The 22,060-nt window shown below is 41.5% G+C and overlaps 1 protein-coding gene across 3 annotated transcripts in view; it reads right to left on the bottom strand.

Moving 5' to 3' along the window:
* PDE7B (phosphodiesterase 7B) overlaps window positions 1–22,060 on the bottom strand; it is a 172,074-nt gene that overhangs the window by 70,566 nt on the left and 79,448 nt on the right. Inside the window, exon 1 of one of the 3 annotated variants that reach the window (XM_039568187.1) lies at window positions 11,485–11,831. The exons of the other annotated variants lie outside the window; for them this stretch is intronic. Within the exon in view, the coding sequence (XP_039424121.1) occupies window positions 11,485–11,722 (238 nt within the window). The 5' untranslated portion in view covers window positions 11,723–11,831. Of the gene's footprint in view, window positions 1–11,484; window positions 11,832–22,060 lie in introns of those variants that run through there. 3 annotated transcript variants of the gene reach the window in all.

Genomic DNA, 22,060 nt, shown 5'->3' with positions numbered 1-22,060 from the left:
GGCAACAAATATTTATGAGACATTTCACAAGCCATTTATACAGTGATGTTGAAAGCTGTATTTGTAGGAGACATCAAATGCCTGCAGACCCAACAGGACACAGTCTTACCTACCATGTGCTATCCTTCGGTAGAGGAAAGGAGCAGTAAATAAAATTCTGCCAGTAACAAGTAGGAAGAGGAAGTGCAAAGGACAGCAAATGCCAATTTTTCTGGTGAAAGAAGCATCAGTGAAAATGTACTGTGCACAGAGGTGGAGGTGACAGGAGGGGAAGATACCGAAGACTATCTAAAATAGAGAAGAGGCAAGTAAGACTGCAGGTGTGGGAACCAGTTAAGTTGAAGACACAGATGCGCATTGCAACAGAAGAGAATTAATTTGCAGTGAGGCAGTCAGTCTGGTCATAATAATTTGGAAAGATGCTCAAAGGCATGGCGGCTGAGGAGTACACTAGGACAGACTCTGCAATATGAAGGGAGAACAAATGACTACTAAGGGAAATCGAGGACTTGACAGTGATGGTGAAAAAGAAATCCCATACTGAACTGTTGCTCTGCTTTTCTAAAATGGAAGAGAACTGGCCTGGTGATTTTTCTCACCCTCATCTCTCCATGTAATCTAGAGTCAGCATGAAAATTGAAGTCTAAATAGGAGAACAGGAGGAAAAAATATAAGCAGATGACCAGAAAAAGACAGATTCTCAATGATGATCTAAACTTCAGTAGTTCTGCCACTAATTCATAGTGTTGCTCTTAACTCATGCTGTTAACAAGGTCACATGCAAAACGTTTTTCTGTCTGTATGACAAGACAGCTAAGTATAGAGTGCTTTCCCCTTCTAGTCATTTGATCCTATTCAAAACATATAATCTCCCAGGTCTCCAGTCTGTGCAAAGCCAGACATCAGCACATTTTTGGCTACAGGGCACCTACAAAAAGATTACTGACAGTCTTGTGAGGCTTGTCGTGCAGATTCTGTCAAGGGGCCAACATTTAAATAAGGTACCTTGCATTTTCATTATGAGAACTCCAGCTCACTATTAGCAAAGTTAGTTTAACTTTCAGTCTGTTGTGCTGGTTACTTAGTAGGTACTAAATGATGCACATGGCAGGCAATGGGGGAAGGGAAGATCTATTCTATTGCTACTCCATGGGGAAATTAAATAGGCTTGCTGAGTCTGCTTGGTTAGGAGTTATAACTCTATTCTGACTTCCATCTCTTTAATGTAATTATGATTTAACAGCTATGTGCTTTCAGTAGATGACCACATTTTACAGATCGCATCTTGTAACTCAGAAAAGTATTCTGTAGGTAGCTTAAGCATTAATTTGACACAAATCAGGTAGCTTCCTAGACACTTAAAGTCAGGCTTCCATCTTGAAGCAGAACTTCAGACCTAGTTATTAGCGAAGATCTGAGCATTCAGGTTCTACTGATGATCTGTGAAATCTTGTCAAGGATCATACATTTCTAACAGATAAGCCAGGCAGACCACTCAGTGAACACATCCCAGTCCGCTTCTGACAGGAAAATCCCATACTTCTGACTCTTATTTTCTCCCCAGGCAAAATAGGGTCTTCAGGCACACTTCTGTCTTACACTGCTTGCACTTCACCTTGCATGCAGTATGTTTTCCGCACTCGCCCCACAAGCCCTACTATCCCTTTCACTTTTACAATGGGTAAGTTAACTAGTACTCAGGTAAAAAGATAAGAGATCATACTGAAACCTTCTGATTACTCATTAAGCTTAACTACTGTAGTGCTGTAACAGCTCCTGTATGCTCTTGCCTGCAGTATGCCTTCAGCATGAGCCCCCATGCTGCCGTAACTTGAGCTATCCTTGATATTTTTCATCACTTTGGCTGAGATGCACGAAGCTAGAAAAACTGATAAACCATAACTCACAACATGCTCCTTAAAAAAATGTCTCTGAGAGTCAATGCATGACTGCACCAAGCCCATCTCATCTGTGTCACCATGCCCTTATCCACATCTGCAATTATGGTTTCCAATGAGAGGGCAGGACAACTTGACAGAAAGAAGACGGGAAAAAAGCTGTGCCAGCACTTACATGCAGCAGTGATTGTTGCCTTATTCATGACTGACAAGGAGGGAATTTGGGATTAAACTTGAGACATGCTAGTGGACTAAACAGCACTAAAGAAATTCCCATCTCTCCCTCCAACTCCCACCCATTGCTGGTCTCCTCTAAGTGCCCTCTGTTCCTCGCTGCTCTGCTCTCTTGAGAGCTCTCAGTTTGCTGACTCTAAGCAGGATGTTCAAACGGACCTTGCTTGGAAGTGTATGCTGACAGTGTCTCACCTAAAAGCCTCGCTCCTCTGCCATTTTAGGGTCGTAGTTCTCAGCTGTGCAGTGAACTCTTCTCAGTCTCTTTTCCAGTGGTCACAGAAAGCAACACACAGACTTTTACACACACAGAACTGACTTCAAGAAAGGCCCTGAGCTAGTCAGCCAGTACTAATTTATTTAGTTAGCTTTACTTCCCAAACAAGAACGTGAAATGTACACTCACTAGTGCTTCCAGGAAGAAGAGAAAGCAAATGCAATAGCTGTGCAGCACCTGTAAAGTTCAGAATCTCGCACACGGTTTTTCTGTTTCTTGCTGTTAGTGTGCCTGAATGTAATCTATATCACTAAAATAATCTGCAAGCAGGGAGTGCAGAATTCTTTTCCTCCCTCCACCTCTTTTAATGAGACAAAACTGCATGTAAACCCCAAGCTGGATCAAATAGTTTTTTCTGGCATTTCACAGAAGCCCAGTCTCTCTCACCCCTTTATTCTCTCAGTTCCACTTGGAATTAGAAATGCAATTGCCCAATTACTGTGAAGGCAGCTGTTCCTGCAGTTTATCCACTCAGGCTGGAAGCAGGAAATATGAAATCTTCCATGAAAGCCTGTAATTATGAGATTTCCAATTTAAGTTTTGCACACATGAACTGTTTGGAAGATGTTTGGATAAGCGAAGTTGGAACACAGCTATTTGGATAAGCACCTGGATGCTTCATGAACACAGTCTCCTGATAATCCAGATAACATGCAGAGATAACCCCCTGAGGATTAACTGCTGCTACCCTTAACTAACGGAAAGCTCACTCACAGAAGCGCTTCTTATTAGACAAGGAAGAACTTAGCCTACAGCTATTAAAAACAGGATAGTGGACTGTGTATGGAAGGTATTTTCGGTACCCATCAAAATTTTGATGGCTTAAGAAATGTTCTGCACCTGCATTTTCCAATAATTCTGTATGATTTTTAATTGAATATTCACCTAGCATCTGTGTAGACACTAGTTTTTGTCTGTTTTGGAACACAGTTCCAGCAAGCTTAAAACTAATTCCTTCTACTTGATGAACCTACTTTACAATTTAACTTTCAAAAGCAGTGTTCAAACACTATTGTGTAGTACTTAGTTTAGAGTTATTCTTCTGTCTGATCCGTAATTCCAGCAGCTGAAAACAAAACATTCAATCTCAAGGCAGTGCTTAAGCAGCAGGAAAGAAGTAATGCCTGCCACAGCACAGTGCGTTCTGAAAATCCTCCAGGATAACACTTCATTTCTAACTGCACCTGCACAGAGCACCTTCTAGGTAGGCCTTTGAGTTAATACTTTGTCCTTACCTTAGGTCAGGGATAGCAGGAGAACACTGAGATAGCAATATTTGAAGGGCATTACCTCCACACAAGCCAGAGCTGGCTACAGATGAAAGGATTTCATACTCTCCCACAGGAAGTGGAGTTTTGCACACTTCCCCTTCAGAAGGGATCAGATCTGGGGAAGTTTACAACAATTTCTCCAAATGGTCCTGTGTGTATAAAGAGACACTTAAGAGTACACCTTCCACAGGGTTTTACCTAGAAGTAACATTGAACATCCTGGTTTAGAACAAAGCCCATCCATGTCCATGGCAAGACAGTCCCTGGCTTCACCGCAATTTCAAACAGTTCCTCAGTTCCTGGGACTGGGAGCACTCCCACAGGGTTGCATTCCCAGAGATTACAAATCAACTGGCAAAGGTCAATGGCAAAGTTTTATTTTCTGAGGGAAATCTGAAGGATACCTGAACTTCAGGATATTCTCTTCAAAGACCAATGGAAGGGGCTTGCCTCTCTACTGATACTGTAATAAGGGGCAGATCTGGCAGCAATACTCAGCCTGCTAAACCTGTGTTCTGTTGGACCTCTCTCCTTTGTACACACTACGTTCATCTTTTGTAGGGAAAACCACAGCTGGCTGTCCACAGAGGAGCCAAAATAATGCTTTATGAAGGATTTATTCCTTCTTTCATACCAAGTTTGTTTGTTTGTAGCCATAACAGTGACAGAAGAAATTTTATGTTGCAAGCTGAGGAAAAAAATTAAGAGCTAAGACATTTTTGTCTTGCGTTTTCAAGTCTACACCATGGACCAATCAAGTACTTAACTTAATGCAATTTATCCCATAATTTAGTAGGCTGAATGCTCTTTCTGAACAAGGTCAGGATGACTTACAAAAAGTTTTTAACAAATATCAAAGCATGTTTTAAGCTGGATATCTCAAGAGCGTTTCACTTTTTAGTCCAAACAAAAGGAAGACAGGAGAACTAGAAAATTTTATAGAATTATGGCCAGAACCAGATGCATAATTGCTGTGAAGAAACAGTCTGAAGTCAACTGACTTTTTCAAAGAAGCTGCCACCATGGACTTCCTGCAGGACAACCCCAATTCAGACAAGTTTGCCCATTTGTAAAGATGCCCCTTGGAAATGTGGCAGTGGTGGGGCAGCATGTGAGCTATTATTGTAAGTAACATGGTTTAGCATATTCTGAAAGCAAAGCTCTGGGGAGGGGGTCTGAATAGGTTATAGTGGAGAAAATGGTGACATGGACACTTTTTTCCTGTTGTTGCATGGATGGAAAGCCAAAGTCACACTTCCTAAATCAGGACTACAGAAAGCTGTCTGGGATGCGTGTCTCCAAGCAAACTCTTTTAAGTAGGATAGATCACAAACTAAGCTTGTTATGAAGAAGCGCTGAAACAGCAAACATTGCATACAATGCCTCCCTACTTTGGAAGTTGGAATGCAGTATTGAGACTCCCACAATGCATTTTAAACATTTCTCTCACAACATTTAAGCAATACAGAAAACCATCAACACTAGGCAGGCATGGCTAACATCACTACTGCTTTCTATTGGTAGCTGCTTACCAGTTTAATTCTTCACAGAGTACAGAGAACTTCAGAGTCAATTTACCAAAGATAAAAGAAAACTATCAACTTTAACCCTAATGAAGCAAACAAGCATACAACAAATCCTCCCCCCAAAAAACCCCCAGCTCTGTTTGTATTATAGTGTAATAGCTTTTCCACCTTTTCCTTTAGCAACATTATTTTTATATATAAAGCCACGTCTCTGGCTCCTAATATTTAGAACAGCTTCACTGAAAGCAACATATCTGGCCACCACTTCACAGCTCACTGGAATTTGCTCTATTTGTATTTATAGTTTTCAGCAGACTGCTCATTTGTCTCTGAGTTGACAGACCAATAAAACCTCTGTCACTTTTCTAGCACACCAGCAGCATTCCCTTCTTTATGCTGGCCAACATCCAACCTGGGCAATTACATTTTATCTCCTAACTTTATCCTGCAGTCTTAACTCTATAGTATCATAATTTTTTTCTCTCTTTTGTGGCTGAACACAGCTGAATAGCTGCTCAAAGAGCTTCTCCAAGTATTTCTGAAAATAAATTTTGTTTTCCAACATTCACAACAATGCAAACAAAAAATGTGCCAGTCAGGCACACAGGAACTGAAAGACCATTTAGAAATCCCTCAGATTTTCAGATTATTTCTTCTCTACTCTTTACCCCTGGTCTAGCTCCTATTTTGGTGGACATCACAGCAGTTGAACTTGGTCATCTCAAAGGTCACTTCAAACTTAACTCTGAATATACCAAAATCCTAACAAATCCACAACAGAAAATTTACATAAGAATGAAGTAGAAAAGAGTGGTTAAGCACAGTGGTTAAGTAGAAAATTTTCACTCTCAAAATAAACAGGACTTCAATCGACAAACACATCAGCTCACTTGGACATGTTCAAACTAAAGGACTTCTAGTATCAGTTCAACTTCTCAATCTAAACTACATTTTAAAAATACTTCAAAGTAAAGAGGTAGGTATTAAACAAGGACCAGAATTTGAACAGTGACCATGATTTAATATCTCAATTTTTTTTTTTAATCTTTGAAGACAATTCTCTAATTATGATAGTCTTTTGGAAAAAAAATAGTCCCAAATCATATATATTAATAACTTATGTTCAGCTGGTAAACTGAAGAGTTGTGTTTGAACAGCACTACCCATAGGTGTGGTCTGAATTTTATCTCTTGGTCTACATACACACACTACAGAAGTGGTACTGGACACTGACTAATTTCACTGTTCTTAATGAGACCACCACTGATTTAACCAGCTCTTCACAAAATATAGAAGAGCATATTTCTTGCTCCCAAGAGCAGGAGTTTCAATACAACCATCAGTGAGCAATCGAAGTTGACACAGGTAGTCTTGATCCTATCAAATTCACATTCTTTGTCCCTCTAAGTGTAATGGATTTAACAAGCCTCAACAAAAAACTTGGGGGAAAAAAAGAAAAGAAAATCTAACCTCAGAAATATATATCAAGCTGTCTTCCTGCCTGCTGTGCATCTCTCAGCAGGACATAAATAAAGCTGATTTCAATCTAAACAATAACACAGGAGACTGCTCAGATGCTAAGACAATGCCATTTGATACCTCCCACATCTTATTTATTGCTGGGATCTACCTTTGTGGCACCTACATGCTCAGCACCAACTACTGAAAATGATGAGCTTTTCATCTGTTAGCCAAACCCCCATGTGGTTCTCAGTAATTTACAGATTCAGATTTTAAGCATTTTATGATTATTAGTTATTGCAGTGGAACTACAAACACAAGCATGAGTTTCAAGATGTCACAACTAAACACGATTCAGCAAATACACACCCAAACAGGTTGTTCAGAGAAGTTGTAGATGCCAGTTCCTGGAAGTCTTCAAGGCCAGGTGGGATGCAACTTTGAGCAACCAGGTCTAGTAGAAGGTGTCCCTGTCCATGGCAGGGGGGTTGACACTAGATGGTCTTTAAAGGTCTCTTCCTATCCAAATAATTTTGTGATTCTATAAGGAATGATGGGAAGTGGAAGCATGAAGTTTATTTTAACATGCACAGCAAAGCTATTGCACAGCATGATAAAAATTGTTAAGTACAAAAGAAAAATTAAGTAGAAGCCATGTTTCCTGGGATACTATGGAAGAGCTGAGTCTTTGGGAGTCTTGTGAATAACTTTAAGGCAGACCTTCAAGCAGCCACTAAGGAAACACACATGATTTGACTCCGACCATTCAAACAGGTGTATCACAAGATTGCTCAGCAGACAGCTCTAAGGTTGGAAAGAGCAAGCAAGAAGTTTGAATAGACTACTCAACTGTAAGGGAGACAATGGGCTGAGGAGAAGAAGTAAAGACATGCCAATAATTGGCAGAGATTTTCCCAATTGTAATAGGAGCGAAGTTCGGTACTTGCTTGTTTTTCCTACTCATGGCAAAGGGACTCATCAGTTAACAACAAGCATGATGCATGCATGAATCAGAACTACATTTCTGAGAAAATATCTACCAATAGAAAGAGGTAAGTGGAAAAAAACATTCAGAGTTATTTCAAAAAACCCACAGTGTCTTAACAGACCTCGATAATTTTTAGTAGCACTGCACCTTTCTCTGAAAGTCTTGCATGTCTGCACATGTGCAAGACTCAGTACAGAAAGTCTCTCTGGAGTTATCTGGGATGATCACTGTAAGCTTAAGAGGTGGCTAATGCTCATAAGGAAGACTCTCAGAGGCAAACCTGTACCTGTTCACTGATCAGGTTTGTTTAATATGCAAAGCTACTGCTGAACTCTAGGAGGGGGTGATAAGAAAGTTAGGGTCATAAACAGAACACAGTTACCTCCTAGGCATCAACACAGTTTCAGATAAGAATTATTTGAATAATTCAACTCTAATAATATCAACACATGCTGTTATTTTATGCAGGTAAAAGGCATTGGCTTGCAAATAATCTACTTGAAACACAGTATGAAATGACACCAAATTATACCCATTTCCCACAGAAATGGCTTCTGACACAGCCAGAGACTCAGTCTTCAACAGATCTCAAGTTTTGTGCTGATTTGGTCAAGGATTGAAACAGGATGGGAAAAAAAGAGTTACTAAGCAACAGCAGGCCAGGAGCAGGAGAAAGGTCTGTAGTCTTAATTGATACTAACACTAAAAATCAGTGCAACAAGAAGAGAAGGCTTAAGATGTGAGTTTTACTGCTTTGGAAGTGAAAATAAATCATCATTAGAAACCCTAGACAGGCAGACACTGAAATCTGAGTTCTTCATTCATCCCAAGTATATACTGCATGATGTATTGCAAACCCTTTTTTGCAGGGAGACCAAGTAGCTTATTCTCAGTACTGAACAAGATGAAAGAGCCAGATTTAGCTCTTACATATGAGAGCCCAGGACACACAGATAGTTTTTCTCTCTAGAAGCTCTCTACTCCTACCTCAGGAAAGGGGAATGTGGTATAAATTACAGCTAAATGGGTCCCCAAGACACTGCCATCCACAGAACTGACATCGTGTGCAGATATAGCTCTCTCCTCCACACTATCTACAGTTACGAGGGTTGTGACTCTTCTAGAAAGCCAATCCAAAGCTCAGTCCAATCACTCGGACAAAGCAAAGAAATTTGCTTAGCTAAATCTGTATTAACATGATCAAGCAAGCCAGAAATCCTGACAGTTTCCTTCCAGAATTCGTATCTATTTCCTCTTCTACTGTAAGCAAAGTAGTTTCATGAGGATGTGATAACAGAACATGAGTTATCACATGAATACTTACAAATTCAAATGAAAAAGCCCTTGATGTGGAAAGCGCTGTGAACTCTACTACTGAACAATCAACCTGTATTTGCCTAGCTAGCAGTACCTCAAACAGAAGTTATTTGCTTTAACTTCACCTGAAGAAAATCTGATTCCCAACTAACTACTGCCTTTTTTATAAGATAGAAGTTACAAAGTTTTGCTCTGCTTTCTTTTCAGCAATCAAACATGTAAAAAACACCCCACAAACACAAAGCTGAGTACCTCAAACTACTAAGCCTTCCAAATGATTATCTCTTCTTCCCATTTCTGCATTCTTTGACTCTGCACTTAATTTAAGTATACTAGATTTCAGCATTTACTGGTTTTCCCACATACTCCAATGTACTTAAAGTGACTAAAATGAAACCACAAGAGGGAAAACTACTAGGATGACTGTTGCTGAGGAGGAAAAACCAGCAACCCAGGTCTGGTTCACTCAAACTGTCTGATGATTCGTATTTAAAGTGTTGAGAGTTAAGTCATCTTCTGCCCTGATTTGTACTGGTGCAAGTCAGCTGAGCTTACAAAATAGGATCTGGCACCATGAAGAGGACTGTCCCCTCACAGGATACGAGTAATGGGCATTTGAGTAAATGCAAGTTACTCACATCCTGCTAGTGGACTGATCTGTCTCTGCACATTCACGCTCATTTTCAGTTGCCTCCAGGAATCTGAAGGTGAATCTCATTTGTTACCTAATGAAAGTAATTTCACCAGATACAACACAAGCACAATGAAAAACCACCATTACTCATACATAAGGTGTAAGCAATGCAGCATTTCTGAGGTTGCTTGATTAGGGTCCATCTCTGAACACTCAGCATTCACCACACTCAATCTCCCTGGTTGGCTACGGTACATTCCCAGCTGATTTGCTCCAAGTCTTAAAGAGCAATATGATCTCCTCTTTTGTTATTCCCACCACTCTTACTTACTATTCTTTTAAACTGAAGAGATTCCCCAAGAGTAAGATGACAGGTTGTATATCTTCCTCAGAGCCCAAGAACTATCCTCCCTTTTTCAAAATGGAAGGGGATCAAGCATTTTTTTATTAAACTGCAAACATTTTAAATAATAGACATACAATGACCAACAGCCAACCTTAGCAGGCATTCAAAAGTGATAGACTGATACCTATTTAATATTCAAGTTTATACATAGATTTATGGAGAATACATACATACACACTACAAGCACTTCGAAATACCTACAAAGAGGTTATTCTACCTAAGAAACTAAATTATTCAGGTACGAAGTACCGTAAATTATAGGTCTCAATAACAGGTACACCAAAGGAAGGTGAAGGCATAATCTTTGAAGACTGAATGCTTTGGAAGAATTTAGTGACCAAGTTGCAGAGATGAGATAATCCAGAGTTCTGAAGAAACAAGCCACAGTTTCATTAAGTCTATTAAATCACAGCAGTACAATTACAGGAGAATAAAAAATTATCAGCTGGTACTGAGACAACTACAGGCCTATGACCTTGACTTCAACAGAAGGCAAGAGGTTTTGAAGGAGCAAAGAGGTTGCCTCCAACAGAAGGCAAAATGTTTTGAACCATAAGCAATCTGGAGCACAGGTTAAGATGCAGAGTAAACTCATAAGAAGTACCATGCTAGCCTGACCACTCATCTCTACCTAATGAAAATGCTACAGGTCTAACCTGGACTTCCGTAAAGCATGTGATGTGGTGCCATATGTTAGTGAGATCGGAAAAAACGGACAGGGAAGATTTATACATTTAATGAGAAAGCACGTGCTCTTTACCCAGCAATATACCACGTTTAAAGAGAAAGTTGTGGGACAGGGCAGCGTTTCCCAAGTTTTTAATAGTGGTGGCTATCAAAGTACAAATCGTTAGGGAGTCGCTCCGCTTTGCACAAGGGAAGAGCGGGCAGATCATGTGAAAGGAGCCCAACGCACGCAAAGATCGGGGAGAGGTTTGGCGGTGGAAGAGGAGAGACCATGCGCTCGGAAGGGCACGGCGAACACAGCCGGGGAAGAAGCAACCGGGCTGCCCGGCGGCCCCGGGGCGCCGCTTCTCCGTCACCTTGACCGCGGGGCCGCCGCCGCGGAGCTCCGTGCGGGCCGGGAGAGCTCTCCGCGCCGGCACTGAGCCCGGCTGCCCCGGCGGAGGTCAGCCTCTGAGCCGCGGAGCTACTCGCTCTGGTTTTGAGCCGCGCTTTTATCACCCCGCGTATAAAAACCACGCAGCAGATTGGACTGGGAGAGCGCCATCAGCTAACTGACGTGGCTTCGGAGCGGCACAAACTCCGGTGCGCGTGTCCCGGTGGCGGGAGAGAGCTGCCCAAAGCACGGGCTGTTTCTCAGCCCGGCCGCGGTCGGTCGGGCAGCTCCGCGGCCCCGGCGGCTCTGCCCCACGACGGGACGGGCCGGCTCCGGCCGCGGCTCCCCGTCACCCTCGGCCCCCAGCCGCGTTTGCCCCGCAGATTCCCTGAGCAGCAGGGCGGGGGAAACCTACCTGTCGAACCGCCCAGGGCATCCTCGCTCTCCAAAACGCCTCTGTGCTTCGCCCCGCGGAGCTCCCCCTTGGATTTCCAAACGAGCTTTACCATCTTGATCATCTCGGGCAAGTCCCAGGCCAGGGTCCCCTGCTGATAACCGGGCAGGCTGCCCATGGGAAAGGGCATCGGCTCTTCCCCCGTCCTCCTCCGCCTGCCCGGCTCTGCCGCGGGGAAGAAGCGCTCCAGCACCGGCATCCTGGCCCGCGCCCCCCGCCGGGGAGCCGCAGCCACCCCCCGGTCCGAGCAGCCGCGATGGGCATCCAGAGCGGGGCGGGGGCGCCCGGCTGCCCACCGCCGCCGCCCCTCGCCAGGGGCACGCCCGGCCCCGGCCCAGCGGAAGGAAGGAAAGCCGGGCTCCGGCGGCAGCGCTCGGCTCCCGCCGCTGCGCGCCCTCAGCCCGCCGCCAGGCGCCTGCAGCCGGGGCGAAGCGGCTGCCGGGCAGGCGCGGGGCCGCCGCTCATGCCGGCGCGGCGCCGGGACCCGGGGGCGGGGGCTCGGGGGCGCTGCTGCGGGCGGCACTCGGGGCAGTGGGCCGCGCCGGCACAGCCGCAGCTCGCACCCCGCTAAGCGCCACGGCGGAGGCACTTTGACTTTATCCCTGCCGCCATGCCATGGGGGAGCCCCCACCGCCCCGCCTTCCTCCTCGCCCAGCTGGCTGCGGAGCCGGGGGGGTTTTGGTCTCTTAGTCAAACCCCGCCGTCGCCTCGGCTGCCCTTCGCGGGAGGAAGGGCGGTGATTCACGGGACGCTGCGAGGGCCGGGAGCGGAGCACGAGTGCTCTGGCGGCGTGCGGTGCCCCCGCCCGCCCCGCTTTCGGACTCCAGCCCGACCGGGCACCCAGAGGGGCAGCGGAGGTGCCGGCGCTTGAGGGGTCGGAGAGGAACGAGTTTGCTGAAATGACGGGTTTGGGGCAGGGTGTGAGGTCTGCCCCGCGCCCCTCATCACTTCGGCTGTAAAGCTCCACCTGAACGGGTTCATGTTAGGACACTGCCTGGTGGCAGCGGTCGCTCCCAGACTACGACGAGGAGACAATTATTCATCGCTAATCTTTAAAAACGAGCCAAAGCCGCCCGGGAGAGTGCTCTGTCTCATGCAGCAGCAGAGGTGGCGTGCTGGGGCTGCGCAACTGTCAGCGAGCGCTTCCTCGGGCTTGTGGGCTGCCTTTGGCCAGACCCTGTAGCAGCACCCGGCCCTTCTCTGGGATCCCTGACCCGAAGGGGCCATGCGATTTTCACATTTATGTTGCCTTTATACAGTATATCCCTTTTAGCCTGCTCGTGGTACTGGTCTGTCCTGTAGTTTATGGAGCGTACAGTAGAGGGATGGAGGCTGAGCTCTTGCACGAGCACTTAGTTTTCAGTAAAATTGCAGATTTATTAACGGGATTTTAGTGGGCTTTATAACATTTCCCAGCATGCATAGTTAATACTTTTGTCTTCTCTGGGTTGCATTCAATGTTCTGCCTTCTCTCCAGATGGAAAAGTAAACTGTCAAACAAGCAGGATATTCCTTCACAGAGGAAGAGAAGCCAAGAGAATGGACTGAAACTTAACACCCTTACATGTAGAAAACAGTGCACAACCCTTTCCTCCTCACTTTAACATCAGCAGGGGCAGCATGCTGTTTCCCCTGTTACAGGGTCTCTGCCTTGCTTATCTTAAATGTTCCAACCTCAAACTGACAGCTTTAATGGTTTGCAAAAGTTTTGATTGCAACTGTAGTGCCATACTATTAGCCTTCTACACTTAGTAGCCTTGCCTTGAAAACTATGAAGCACTTCCAAAGTAGTATTGTTGTTGTACTGATATTTTGCAGTCTTTTGTATCAGGATATCCTGACTCATTGAACAAAGGGGTTAAGAACAAAGAAATAGATGATGTGCAGTACAGTAGCACAAGCATTGACACATTCATACAATCTGTGGTTATAATTTTCTAGAAAGGCAAATTTTATTGGTTTTCTTTTCATATGGCTTACTGTGATATTTTAGGTGTTTCATATTGGTGTGTCTTGGGCAATCACTCTTTAAAGCACTGTTCCTGTCAAAAAGGGATAAACTAGGCAACTGAAATCCAGAAGACTTTGAAGACTCTTTGCCTACTGGGTGGTTTAAGCCTTACACCCCAACTACTTCATTTTGGTTTTGCGCAACGAGGAGTTGCAGTAACTTTTTTCAGCTATTGTTTTTCCTCTTTGTTTACCTCTGTGCTTTGTGGTCCCCACTGAGGCAAAGGGCAGAAGTGCCAGAACACTCTCAAAGAAAGGCTACCCTTGTGCCATTTCCATGGCACTGGATGCAAAAAGTGATGAAGAAATAACTGATAGTCACACTTAGTGCTATGGTTTAGCTGACAAGGTGATGTACTGGCAAAGGTTGGACTCAATGGTCATGGAGATCTTTCCCAACCATAATGATTCTACGATAAAAGATATCAGACATCTTGGAAGGCAGTGTATTCACACATGCCCAGACCAATTTTTAGATGAGTAACTGAATATTTAAGTGTTTAACAGAACTCATCCACCAGCCCTCTTGAAAGCAGCAATAAAAATCTTCTGAGATTTCAAAAGCTACACTACCTTCTTGTGTCCTTAAAACTGTGAAAGGTTTTGTATCATCTGTGGCTGGGTCACTTGGGTGTGTACCTGTCTTATGGACAGGATCAGAATTAATTGCTGTATTTGTTTTCACTTACAGTTCTACAGGTGCAAAGGAGCAGGCCAGTCAAAAAACAAACTGAAATACATCTGTTGTTATAGTTTCAGTATTTCAAGAAGCTATGCAATAAACGTAAAAGAACAGTATGTACTTCTTCTCTTGGAAAATTACTGTCACATGAAAACAACTGTGTTAGATAGCCTTGAGTTTTGTTTGTTTGTTTGTTTGTTTGTTTTTCTGGTTTCTGACCAGTTTAAGGATCAGCAGTTGCAAATGAAAAAGCATGTTAAAATTGTTGCTTGGCATTAATGGGTATGTTTGTAAATTAATTCATCTTATTCTTAATAAACTTATGCTTCACAGTTGTACTTCAATTCAATGATTACTTATCTTTGATTCATCCAAGATTTTGCTGTAACTGACTTTCTTTTTGTCTTTTTTCATTATAAGAATGGAGCCACATAAGAGCTGCTCACAGGAAAGCCTGGAAGATCTGTATTTGATTATGAGGAATTTTAGCATCAAAAATCAGCTGAAGCATCCCTCTCAGAGATTTCTAATTGACAAAATGCTCAGATTTTGCAAGTTCTGTTTCTCTGACTTGAGTTGTGCTGTGATGATTTACCTTTGAAGATGTGACCCCAACACCATGCTTTTCATTGCATTTAAGAAAATCCATCAGAACTAAAACATACTCCTACACAGCAATTTACCCAGCCATTTGTAAGTGCATTTTAAGCAGTCCTTGAGCAAGTTTGTCTCACCTAAAATTTCTCCTTTTGCATTCACACTTCCAGCCAGATTTGAAGGAAATAGTTCAGCGGAGATGGATGGCTTTATTTCTAGCAACTGCATTTCTCTCTGACTCTGAGTTAAAGAAGCTTAAGTGATTACAAGAGAAATATAAATGTATTAGCTCTGTCCCTCATACATTCTGGGAAGCAATGCCAAAAAAAAAGGCAAATGGAGTCATCTGAAAACATGACAAGGCAGTGCATATTTTCACAGGTAGACATGAGAACTGGAAAAGACTTGAGGAAAGGAATATTGCAGTGGGGGAAAAGGGAAGAGAGTAAGCTGACAGATTAATAGCTGGTGTTTCATAGTTGGTGTCTCTTAAAAAGTTTTACTTGTTTGCTTATTCACTCCGAAGTTATGTACATAAGAGCAGCAGCAGCAGCAGAATTGCATGCCAGATGGTAGAGGAAGTGCCTCATGTATCTTTCCAGTCTACTGAAGCCTGCGGGGTTCTTGTTAACCCACTGCTCTGGTTTTCATTGCAAATCCCTTTCTTCCCCTTTTTTCTTTTCCTTCCTTCAAAGAAAAAGGAGGGAGGGGGAAAGAGAAAAAAAAAAAAAAAAAAAAAGAAAAGCCATAGTTTAAACTGGCAATAGCACCATCCTTTTGGCTTTGAGCTCCTCTGTCCTGTGCCAAATATACTGTCTCCAGCAGCTCTCCCTCAACAAATCAGTCCAGACACACAAAAGCTGTAAAAAAAGAATGGTGAAGAAAGATCCTTGATTCTCCTCTTCTATCCCCCCCCAGCCTTTTCCTTTTGCTTCCCTCCTCGAGCTTCATTCTGCAGCAATGGTCTCCTTCTTGCCAGTACTGTAAGTGATACTGGGACCTTGAGCCTGCAGCGTTGCTGACAGCTTCCTTAGAGTACAGGCGCCTTTGCCTTTCTGTATTAACAGACTATTGTAAAGCAGAAGTAATATTCTATTATTCCTCCCTCTTCCATCTGATAGCTGATGTTTGAAAAAATGGCTCATAAATTATTAGCATGGCAGAGTCATTACTTTGGGAAACTTTTCCTATTCTTTCAGCTAACCCCCACCACTGCATTGTGTCACAACTTACATTTCCAAACAGACACCTAAAAAGATTTCTTATAAGCTATTTTTACTGTATATTATTAAAAAATTTGGAAAAATACTCCCAATTTTTCGAGTGATTCACAAACATTAGTAAGTCCAAATGTAGAGACCAGTTTCAAAGACTGTCAGATACCGATTTTTAGAAAGCGTAAATCATGTGTCTTTAGGTGGCACTTATTAGTGGAATAATCTTAAATCAGTAGTTACTTATGAAAAGTACGCCTTTGCCTCTGTCCCAGGAATTATAGAGTCATGCAGAGACAATAGGCTAGGCCATTGCCTAAGGTCAGAATCAGGAGATGATGCCATCCCCAGAATCAAGTTTTAGGAGGTTTTAGGGGGGTGAGTTTAATGTAAAAGAGGAGATGGCAAATGTTGGGGCACAGTCTTTACATGTAAAGTTAAAAAAAAAAAAGAAAGTGCTATACATTTGCAGGGCAGCATAATCAGAGCAACAGAGAAAAGAAGAATGCAAGTGAGTAACTTTTAAAAGGGACAAGGGAACAGAGTGCCTAAGAAAGTTGGAGAATATGACAGAAGAAACATAAGCAGGCATAGTTCTACAGAATCTTTTCTAATAACCTCCTGGAAGGTTTCTTTCATCACTTTAAAAATCATAGTAGAATTTTCTTATTCTTTGCCTCACAGTTGTCTCATTCCAGAGGTCTATTATTTTAATGTCATTCTTACTAGTAAGAACAATTAGTTATCTCTATCATTGCAATTACTTCATTAAATATGAAGAAATTTATATTTATATGAGGACAGTTGCTATGTCTTTGCTCTAAACTGGACAAATAAAATTCTCTAAATTCTATCTCAGAAGGTTTTTCCCAACTTTGAAATTATTTTAATATTTTTACTATGAATTCTCAACAATACAAAACTTTTCTTTGATGCATACTAAAGGTACACAGTAGAAGATTTTTTTTTGTCTCCTACCAACTCACTGTCAAGAGCAGTGAGCTGAATTTCTAGGAGAATGGTACAATTAATTAATTGATTGTTATTGCCTGAGCTTGGCACAGCATCACGCCTTGAGAGCCTCTTCTACTGGGAAATGTGGAAGACAGACAGTAGTGTTCTATGGGTTCATAATCTTTTGGTTGTTGTTAGACTCCTTGGAAAAAGGTTCTGGAAATAGAGGAATAAGGATTGCTTGAGTTCTGTAGGGCAAGGAGAAAATGCCTTTTTCATTCTTAGTGCAAGTGAGAGAGTAAATTTTTATGATTAACAATTTGTACTACTAACTGAGCAAAAATGCTTGCAATAAAGGAATAAACAGAAGTCCATAACTAATTGGAAACAGTGAGGTTGTGTAATATTTCCTTTGCTCACTCAGGAAAATTAAAAGTTCAGCATACTGAATCTGATGATTCAAATCTCCCACAGTAAACAGCAAAATTCTATGTGGCTTTAAAAGAACTAGCAAATAACAGAGAATACACTCATCTCACCTTAATAAACCATAATAAGAAAATAATAATGATAAGCTGAAAGAAAACTAAAAAGGCAATTGCCAGCATGATATTTAATTGTGTTGCACAATGTATCTGATGGACTCTGTTAGTTTATTCCCTCCCTTAATTCTTACACATGAACAAAATTTACCTGTTCCAAGGCAAAGTCAAGGGATTTAAGAAAAACTCATTGCCTGAGTTTACAGAGTGATCATTGCAACAGATGCTTAATGATGGACTAGGCTAATGGAGTGGGAGGTTAAGAACACTGCATCAGCTTGAAAATGTTAGTAGTAGAAATCAGGTAGGTAGAAAATAATGGTTATTAACTGTTATTTGGGACAGTTATGACTATATGCTAGTCATCATCTTTGTGAAATAACCCTATGAAAAGAATAACCTCTGCATCCCACAGGATTCCCTTTAGGGAATAGGTGAAAAAAGGCTGAGTAGAAAAAAGAACTGAACAGGTGAGAGACACCTATCCTTTAAATGCGTAACTAATAGTAAGTAACTGTAGGATCTCAATGAATTCGAAAGGACTGCTGCCATCTTTAAAGCTGAGCATGTGCATACATATTTTCTCAGTTGGGACCTATGTATCTAAAAGTTATGGCAGCAGTTTGAAAGATGAGATGTACCACATTTGAAAAACTGCTTCTGTCACATCTTACCTTAATGAGATGGCATGGGTGGCCGCATGGCCTGTGGTGTCCTTGCCCCTTATGGTATACAGAAAAGACTTGTGGCTATAATTTGGTCTTTTTCTGTCTTTTGAAATTATAAAAGTGAGTAGCTAAGAAATCTGCACTAAGTGATACCTAGTTTAAATTTTTTGTCAAAGAAAGCTTAATACAGTAAGAATAAATGGAACGTAAATATAAGGATAAATACAGATGAATAATAGTGCTTGCTCCCTCTTTTGTAAATCAGGTATCACAAGATCTGATAACTTTGTTTTTCCTTTTCACTTTTAAAATGGATATTAATAATATTTAACTAGGAAAAGAAGCACTATTTTAAATAAAATTAATACATGTTTCTTAACTTTGTTAATTTGTTAGATATTTGATGGCTCCACATATAAATATTGCAGAGATCTACTCCTCATTATTCTTCAGTCTTTATCTTTCTGACTTTAATAAGTAATGGTGAATTTAGCTCTTTGTATAATCCCATTTAGACCCTATAACGAGCGTTAGGATTACACAGGTGCAGACCTCTCCCAAATTTATTCCTATTTGCAATGCAAGAGTAAAATAATACAACTGAATTGCATTTTGCCCACTGGATTCTGGTTGCAGACTTATTATCTCTCACTAAATAAGCTTTGGTCATGTCGAATAGCTAGGCCACTAAATATTTCAGATTAAATATCTACAATTCTTGAGTACCATACCTACACTTCTGCTCATGTTGTATCCACATTTTATGCTGCTTTATTCTGCCTGCACATCAGAATTCCGACGACGTGCATATCCCAAAGCTGACATTATTTGCCCTCTCAGAGAAGTGCTATGGCTTCATTTCCCTCTTTGCATCTTGCTGACAGAAGTGGGTACAGTTTGCTGTGGGGATGGACAGGAGATGCAGCTGGGAAGTCGTGGGAAAGGTCTGACAATGATGTAAAAATATCCGAGTGATAAACTAAGCTCCCTCTGACCTACTTTCTCATGACTGCAAAATCAGGCCATATTTACTGTAATCAAGCTCTTTGCATTTCTTACAAATGCATTTGTGTAAATGTATCTCCACTGGGATGAGCAGCTTTGGAAATACACTGTCACTCTGTCCTGGCATTTTATTACCATGCTCTCGAAACCCACTGATAATCATGCAAACACTTGTTGGTTCTTGTCTTCACTACAGATTCTTCTTGATATATTCATATTGATGAAGCTGCAGAAGGAAAAAACTCAGAGGAGATAGCCCAGGAGGAAAAGCTCTCTTTAAATAGTTAAAAGTATCCACTAGATCTGCAGATGGAGGGGAGGCTTTCTGGAAAACCTGTTTCTCTCACATCTATTTGGGCAGGTTGCTCTGAGTAATGCAGTTCCAGCTGTACCGTGCTTTCCAAGATATCTTGACAGTATGTAAAACCATAAATGTTTTCCAGTGTTTCCTAAGATATCTGTTACAATTTTTTTTTTTCAATCCAGGCAATCACACATCATTTTGACAGGCTCTGCACAGCTTTTATGATAGCAATATTAATTTAGATACAAAACATCTGTAAGATGCATTTTAAAAGCCCCAAATGGATCAAATGCTTAGTAAAAGAAGGAAGTATTCAGGTTATTTTGAAAAGATGGTCAGGCAAATACTGTGTTATATGCATATTTTTCCCCAGACCTTGGCCACATATCAAAATGTGAGCTTTGGTCATGGTATTGACATCCATAAACATCTCTTTCCATCAGCAGCAGTGCAATTACAGAAGTTTTCAGGTGGGATTGTCTCCCTTTCACCACCTGTTCAGTACTAGGAACTACATTTGCTTTTGCTTTTTTTCTGAGGTTTGCAATATTTTCAATCTATTTTTCTGAGGTTTGCAGCATCATGTGCCAAATCAATTACAAGGTATCACTGGCTACTTAATATTACAATTTTAAGACTTTTGAGTTACACTCTTTAGCTTGCCTTCTGCTGACAGAGATCCTCTAGAAACATCAAAACCATTTTCAGCCACCTTGGGATGGGATGAGAGCTAAATGTAAGAGTGATTGCTCTCACAATCAGTGTCTGCCAGTTGCAATGTGAAGATGCTTAATTCAGAAACCAAGCTCACATCCTTAGAATGATAGGCACCATCTTCTCTATATAAGCATGGGCTTGTCAAACAGTCACCCTTCTATTGGAGTCTGTAGAGTTCTGATCACACTCAGAGAAGCTGACTGAGGCAGGTTGCTGTGCATTTCCATCAGCCAAGGAAAGAAAATTTCCATGCTTAAGGGAGCACTGAACTTCCAGGGACAGTTGTGCTCCCCAGTTCTCTATTCACTTTCCATACAGCTCTGTTCATGCTCTTGAGTGCTTCGAATAGTGGAGATGTTACAGTGTTTGTTACTGTGTCCCAGAATCAGAGTTTTAAAAAAAAGTCCAAACGATGGCCCAGGCTATCTTTTCACTTGTTTTTAATGGAATATTGTGAATATACTAAATAAGTAAAATGGTCTCTGTTATTTTTATTGGGAACTTATGCACTTCAATGAAACCCATTACATAGTTGCTGGTTTTTTTTAAAGTATAATATCGATGTTCAAGTAATACCAGATGAAACTGATTTCCGCCACCACTAACTCTGGCTTTTCAGAAAGGGAAAGAAATCCATCAGTATTTCCAACTTCAGTTGGAACACTGGCACAGGAAACAATTGAGCAGGGCCAGTGTACAAGGAAGTGATGTAACTTTTACCAAATTTTCTGACTGTGTGGAAAAAAAAGTCCAGCATCAGTTGGCCTACTACCCTATTAAACCACTAGTTTCCTGTGCCAATGAATTGGAAAATGAACTGCATCTCCTTTGCTGACATTTGCCATCTACATCAGCTGGTTTTTTAATGGCTAAATATCATATTTCCAACTACGCTATAACATGTGCTTGAGTAAGTCCAATAGGAAGTACTCATTTAAGTCTCATTTTGGCCTGAACATAAACTTCCTTTCTAATCATATCAGAAACAGAAGTGTGTGCTGATCTAGGACTGCCTGCTGGTTCACTAATATATTATTTTAAAAATCCTGGTTCCTTAGTTCAGAATACAATTCCTGACATAATGGTAGTAATGTTAGCAGTAGCAAGTTGGAAAGTAGAATTTGTTTTACAAAATGCCAGGTTTTTTATTAGAAGTTAGAAGTTAAGACCAAATGTCCATCAAGCAGAATTTAAATTTTTGCAGGAAATTACTTCTCAGAAAATATTTTTTTCCTTTTGATGTAGCAAATGTTCTCTTGAGATAACCTCCAAAAACTGCAGTATAATAAGAGATCCTATAACCTGGTATTTGAATAACATTTAACCTGGTATTGGAATAAAATTTGAATAAACATGTGAGAATATTAAAGCCTAAATAAATTAAAAAAAACAATAGTGAAGGAAAATTACCAGAAATGGTAAGAATGTAATGCTGGTTGTTTTTTTAACAAAATGAGAAACAAGAAGCAACTTTTCCCTCACAGAAAAAAATTGTTAATAAATTCTTTTTTAGAAAAAGAATTAAAACACTGCCTTTTCCAGGGCAGTATGAATCCACTGGAAAAGAAACCCCCAGCTTGCTGGAGCCATCTTATTGAACATTTTGTCTATGGAAGTGTGTGGAAGCCAGAGCAAGCACTGGACAATGTGAATGCAAGAATGAGGATGGGTTTGAGTAAAGAGCTCAGTGGCTTGCAGACGAAGACCTGATAGCATCCCTGTAGCACTCAAATATAGAACCAGTAGCAGTAAAATCCCAGCCTTGGTGACTCTGTGGTTGCTGTCCTTTCCTGTGGCTGGGACCAAAGGACATGATGTACTGTGAGAAGAGGAATTGGTAGAAA

This window comes from Corvus cornix, chromosome 3 (assembly GCF_000738735.6).
Source record: "Corvus cornix cornix isolate S_Up_H32 chromosome 3, ASM73873v5, whole genome shotgun sequence".
NCBI classification, from domain to species: Eukaryota; Metazoa; Chordata; class Aves; order Passeriformes; family Corvidae; genus Corvus; species Corvus cornix.
The sequence above is the reverse complement of the archived record's forward strand: the minus strand, read 5'-3'. Positions and strand labels throughout refer to the sequence as shown.